The following is a 6059-nucleotide window of genomic DNA, read 5'->3' on the forward strand; positions in this document are numbered from 1 at the left end:
CAGCTCGAACTGAAGTATTACATGGTGCTGTAGCAGCAGGGTCAGGGTCCATTTGCTAAGAGTTATCTGAGTTCTGGGTCTCAAAGGTGCTCCTTTCCATCGCAGGTGGAGAGCAGCCAATGAGCACTCACCTAGTCAACACTTTTTCTTCACATGTTTCTGGCCAGCTGCACTCTCTTTTCACTTCATGGATCATCTGTGGAGGCGTCCCTAAACCATGAGGAGTCAGAAACACCAGGGGTCTTTGAGGCAGGGAGCTGTCCTGCCCCAAGCATGTTGGCTGTTGGTCTGTGGTGCAGCCAGGCCATAGGACAGCTGATACACTGCTCCTTTCATTGATGCAGTCTCCTCTGAGCATCCTCATTCAGACCTTGTGTCCGGAGTGCTGGGCCCCAGGTGACAACCTCAGTGTCCCTAAGAGAAAGTCTGAGGTAGAAATTGAGGGTGTTCTCTCACCATCTCCTGCTTACTGACCAGGGTAGAAATGCAAGGTGAGCCTGAATGACCCTGTCTCTTTCTCCAGCAGTGACACAGACTGCAGGCATGGGATGGCTGCTGCTGTTTGGTGTTGCCGTGGCAATTGCTGCCTCAATTGCAACTTTTCTGGCCAAACAGTGGAGGTAAGAATGCTTCAGGAAGCTGGAGTCAATGCTCCTATTCTGTCTTGTTAAAGATGGGGTGTTCACATGCAGCCTTTTTTGCATCTTGTATGTCCATGCACGGACACAGCTATGGGCCTGTGAGGGCCAGCAAAGCATGGTCTCCAGCTGGTGTACTGCAAAGAGTGCCTTACTTTTTTCTGAGGCTCTGCTGGTTGGGACAAGACAGTGGCACGTGGGGACTAAGCAGGGGCCACTCAGCCTCCTGGGATGTTCTCCTGGTCTTGTCTGGGCTCTGCAGTTGCCAGATGGGAGCAGTAGCCAGGGCTGGCCTGCCCCTTTCCGAAGCTGGGCCCCTCAATGCTGGCTGGGGGCCTCTCTCCTTTTTGGAGGGTCATGTGCCCTTGCAGAGGTATGGAGTGCACACTGCCACAGAGGAGGGTGCTGGGCTGGTGCAGCAACAGGGCTGGCACAGCCCACAGCCACAGAAAAAGTACATAGGGCAGAGTTGTGGCCTGCAGGTGTAGACCATGAGCCAGCCCAGCCTGAAGGGAAAATGCATTTCCAGCACTTGGTGCTTTTCCAGGAAGGAAAAAATTGGAACCTCTTTCCTCAGTGTGAATGTTGTGGCACAAGTCCTGAGGGCTGAGACCCCACCTCCTGTGAGGCTTACAAGAAAGGCCATTAGATGGCTCTGACAGCACAAGACATCCTTGAATCCTCAGCCACTTGCTAACTTGTGAGGCTGGGCAGGTGATTTCAGCTGCTTGATCTGGAGCTTGGATCTGGAGATACCTTGCTTTGCATCTGTAATGTGTGCTTAACCCCAAAGCCTTTCTCTTTTCTCTTCCAGCTTGTGGAAGAAGATGGCTTGCATCCCAGACCCTGCTCCCTTTTTCAAACCTCTTTACCTGGTGCATAATGGAGATTTCAAGGTATAAATGGGCTACACAGGCGAGTGGAGCATGTGACAATGTTAAACTAAAAGGCCCATCATGCTATCCTGGGCAAGGGATTCTCATTAGGGCAGTGGGAGGGGGAATCTATCTCAAGGAAATGCCAGATGGCTCCAGATACAAAGGACCAGAGCTCTCCAGTGTCTGTTCTGTGCCACGAAGGCCTTTGTCACACCTGTGCTGCTTATTCCCTGTAGGTGCTGTCTCAGCGGGTGAGCTGAGCTCCTATGTGATCTGTGAAGCCTGAGAGCCTGAAGGGAGTGGACAAAGGGATACCAGGACAGTAACTGGGATTTTTCCAAAGCTCCAGTCCCATGCTGCCATCAAGGCTGTGGAGCAGACCTCATTGTAGAGCCAGATCTCCCACTCCAGCCTCTGAAGTGACATGAGCTCAACATTAAGCCTTGTAGTTCTCTCTGAAGAGTCACTCATACAGACAATAGCTATGCATATCATCCTGGAAAGATGGCTAGAGCTTTGGGGGCAAATAACTGCTGTGTGATAGTACAGTGCAGCTGCCTCCCTATGAAGGAAGTGTCTTTGAGTAACTCTGCCTAGCCCTCCCAAATTCTCTTCTCATTTAACAACAGCCAGACTTGCTCATGTGACAAAATGGTTTGCAAAGACTGCAGAGTTTGCTGAAGTTCTCAGGATAGAAAAGTAAAAGAACATTGAACATCCATAAATAATGGTTGTATTAAGTTGAAGAGCAACTCACAATGCCATTATCAAACTGTAAAAGTGCTGGAATAGAGTGCAGTCATCACTGCCTTTTTCTGAACAAGTTCCTGTTACAGCAGCACTGATCAGAGACACTTCAGTGTCTGCTTTTTGTTTCTGCTTTTTCTTGGACCCTCTGGCAGAGGGACAGCAGCTGGGCCCTAATGACCTTCATGTACTTTCCCACTGCTGCATGGCTGATGTTTGCAATTAGGTTAAGCAAGTAGTCTTGGATGGGTGCCATTCAAGCTGAAGCCTGCAGTGACTGTCTCCCTTCCTGCCTTCCTCTTTTAGCCCCATTATGGCTTCCCATATCTGTACCAGAGGTGTACTTGCATCCTCTTGTAAGGCAGGTGGCACTGGTTGCTCTCAGGGAGAGGAACCAGGACCAGGTGGATGCAATGTGGGAATTCCTGAGAGTCACAGGCTAGTGCTCACAGGGGAAGTGAAAGCACCCTGCATGCCAAGAGCCATGCTCTTCTCAGGGTAAAGCCATGGGGTTCTCTATTCTGTGGGAATTAAATTCTTCCTAGTTTCTAGTTAGGCTGTTCAGTGCTTCTGGGAAGGGAGTGAGCCTCAGTTGCTAAAGCTGAGTAATTTAATAAATTTGCAGATTAAAGCAGCAGTTGCCCACACAGCCACAGCACAAGATGTACAGGCAGGACGTGTCAAGAGGATGTGGTGACATCACTAATATGCGAACAGACTTGTCATTTTTGGCTGGCAAGAAACCAATTGATATAGGGCTCATTCAACTGCATCCTGTCTGCATCAAAGCAAGTGGTTAGGTTATGTCTGTGAATAATGATCAGCAAATTACAATAGTAATGCTCTGCAGACCACAGTCCTGGATTGGGTAGGAAGCAGTGAAAATGTTAGAGGAAAAGTTAAGACATAAAAAGAGAAGGGAAAGCAGAGGAACATTGTTTACTCTTGTGTGTACATGGGTCCTTAGATTCATGTTGGGCAGGAATTTGCAAAGAACTGTCAAAAGGGAATAGGAAATATTCTTCCTGCTCAATTCTAAGAAAGGGATTTCCTGCTGTTTCTTCAAATAGCCTTTTGCACCTTAAGTGACTTTCTGTCCATTACAGCTTTAATAATAAGCTCTTTGTAGCTTAGGTTAAAAATAAATTAAAATAGACTTAGTGCTTCCTGCTGTAATGAAGATTTTTCCATGCTCTGTGTCAGAGGGTAATAAGCTGCATCAAGCTGTTCTCTTCCCAAGTACTTTGCTCATGTCTAGTTATGTTGAGTGCAGTTTGGGACAGGAGGCTGATATGATTAAGGCAGTCTCACAGCTGTGGCAACACCCAGTGCTCATGCAGCACTCTCAGAAGCCTTCACAGTGTTTATGAAGCTCAGCATTGTTACCTATTTTATACACAGCAGAAAGTGATGCACTTAGAAGAGCCTTGATACAGCTCAGCCCTTAGGCAAGTGTCAGAGCAGAACCAAGTCTTGAGTCTGTGCTGTGCCTAGCCTCTGGACCGCAGAATCCTCTAGTAGGACTCACTGGCATTCATTAGTGGCACATGCCTAAGGTTTGCTGTGATCCGAGTGTTTTATTCAGTGACTTCTTCAAAAAGAACAAACTTTTACTTTGTTCATAGATCAGAGAAACCCAGAGGTGCCTTTACTCCCAGATGTGGCTGAATGTAAGAGGCTTGTGATCTAGAGATAAGGCATGGTACAGGGCATAATGTAATACTAATGGTGATACAGAAGGGCAAGATTCAATGTGTGGCACTCCCTAATCATCTAAGTAAGTGCTATCTGCAGCAGGCTGTGGCTACAGCTCTTTGAGGTCCCCATCCCCTCCCTACCCCTGCTTCCTTCTTCTCACTGTGAGAGAAAAGGCTGGTCTGGGGCATGGTTGCATACAGAAGGTCAGGAGAAGCCTTGCTCTGATCCTGTTCCCAGGGAACTGAGGTGAGGGAAGTGGCAGAGCAGGGCTATGTGTTTGTTGAGTGCAGATGCAGCACATAGGGGGAGAAGCTGACCATCCTTCCTGAAAGAAGCAGTGTCCAGGACAATAGGGCATGGGAGACTTGGTGGCTTGGGAGGAGACCTCTGGCTGATGCACAAAGGAATACTGCTATGGGCAGCGGCATTCTTTGCAGCATAGAGAAAACTGCAAAGCCACGCAAACCTCTCAGAGCTAATTATTTTCAATTAATTGAGTCAGTTCTGCAGCTGCCTGTGTCTGATAATAACAGCATCTCATACCCTGCTATTCTGGAGGAGTCAGTGATTTTGGAGTTTGACTTTGCCTCTAAAAACATAAGAACTTTGGTCATTTCTGTGGAACCTCAAACCTGATGATACTATTCTCTCTCTCTTCCCCCCTCTCTCTCCCTGTATGTCCTTTTATGCAGAAGTGGGTTGGTGTATCCCATACGAAAATGACCCTCGATTTCTTTGAATGGGGAATGGTCCTTCCAGAAGTCCTAGAAGTTTACACCATGCGTCCTTCCAACAGCACCTCACGAGAGGAGCTGCATGAGCTGAGAAAAGATCTGCCTTGCAAAGCCTGTGTGTCTTGCCTGACTACCCCAGGTCAGGATAGCCAGTCCCTGCTGTCTCGTGCAAACAGTAGCAGTGGGACTCAGGACCGGTCATACGGGCATTTGTCCATTGACACTGTGACTGTGGCTGATGAATTTATACCTTGTAACTGCCAGCACAACTGTAACCGTGTGTACAGGGGACATGAGCACACCAGTGAGGAAGATAGTAGTGCTGGAGAAACTGGTTACCCCAGGGTTAACGTTGATGATGAAGACAGAAAGATATCCAGTGACTTGCATCTGGCTGACCTGAGCACGCAGGACAAAATACTTGCTTCAGGCTCTGTGTCCACAGATCACCTGAGGAGTACAAGTGTCCCAGCCCACCAGCAAGTAGAAAGGGCTTTGGAAGGAGGGATGGGGAGCATCCTAGAAGCCCTTTGCTTGCAGCCTAATCAGTGGGATTTTGAAAATCCAGCTTCTCTACCTTCTCCTGATGGTGAAAGTGTTTCCTACAGTGAAGGCTCCTATGACTTCTTCCCTCACATTGCAAGGCCTGGTGACAGTTACCCTATGATCTGCGTAGACTTGGACACTATTGACAGTGGCTTTGTGGACTTGGATTGTGGGAGTCCAGTTGACTGTGAATTTGAGCAAAACAGTCAGACAAACTGTGGGTCCATCCCTCTTGAGCAGGAGGCGGAGGACTTTCCACGAAGCTACGTCAAGCAGTGGGTCTCCTGTCGCTCTGACAGCCCTGTTAATGGGACACAGACAAACTAAGGACTTGATGTTGTCTTGCAGAGTGTAGGGCCTTTTCCATGCTGTGCCAGGAGCAAAGTGTTAGCAAAATTCAGAAGAGAAACAAGGTTTACTTTGTGTAAGCTCTATTGCATACAACTAAAAACTGTTAGGTCCATAGAAGTGTATGCCTATTTCTATTGCCAGTTATCCTGTTAATATCTCAAACTTGACATGATTGATTTTTTCCTTTTTTTGGTTTTTTTTTTTTAGAATCCTAGGTCAAACCCCTTATAATGGCAGAAAAAGCAACTGTACCTTGAAAATTGCCCTTTAGCTTATGTAAATGTACAAATTGTTTTGACAGTAACCTTATAAAGAGTATGAAACTTTAAATTATTTTCTCTGGTATTCTCACATGACTTGAGAGTTTGGATGTACATGGAATCTTAGAAGCATAACCCATGGCAAGCATGTTTGTTATGTTAAAATTCCCCTATCCTTTCCAACCAACACAGGTGGTGTTACTTTTC

General features: G+C 47.2%; 1 protein-coding gene across 1 annotated transcript in view; it reads left to right on the forward strand.

The window, feature by feature from the left end:
• The window catches only part of IL21R (interleukin 21 receptor), a 12713-nt gene extending 7067 nt beyond the window's left edge, over positions 1 to 5646 (forward strand). Inside the window, exons 6-8 of the mRNA XM_009320508.1 lie at positions 524 to 620; positions 1453 to 1534; positions 4654 to 5646. Coding sequence (XP_009318783.1) covers positions 524 to 620; positions 1453 to 1534; positions 4654 to 5568 — 1094 coding nt within the window. The 3' untranslated portion in view covers positions 5569 to 5646. The remainder of the gene's footprint in view (positions 1 to 523; positions 621 to 1452; positions 1535 to 4653) is intronic.
• The last annotated feature ends 413 nt before the right edge of the window (positions 5647 to 6059 follow it).

The sequence above is a fragment of the Pygoscelis adeliae genome, unplaced genomic scaffold (assembly GCF_000699105.1).
Source record: "Pygoscelis adeliae isolate BGI_AS28 unplaced genomic scaffold, ASM69910v1 Scaffold173, whole genome shotgun sequence".
Classification (NCBI taxonomy): Eukaryota; Metazoa; Chordata; class Aves; order Sphenisciformes; family Spheniscidae; genus Pygoscelis; species Pygoscelis adeliae.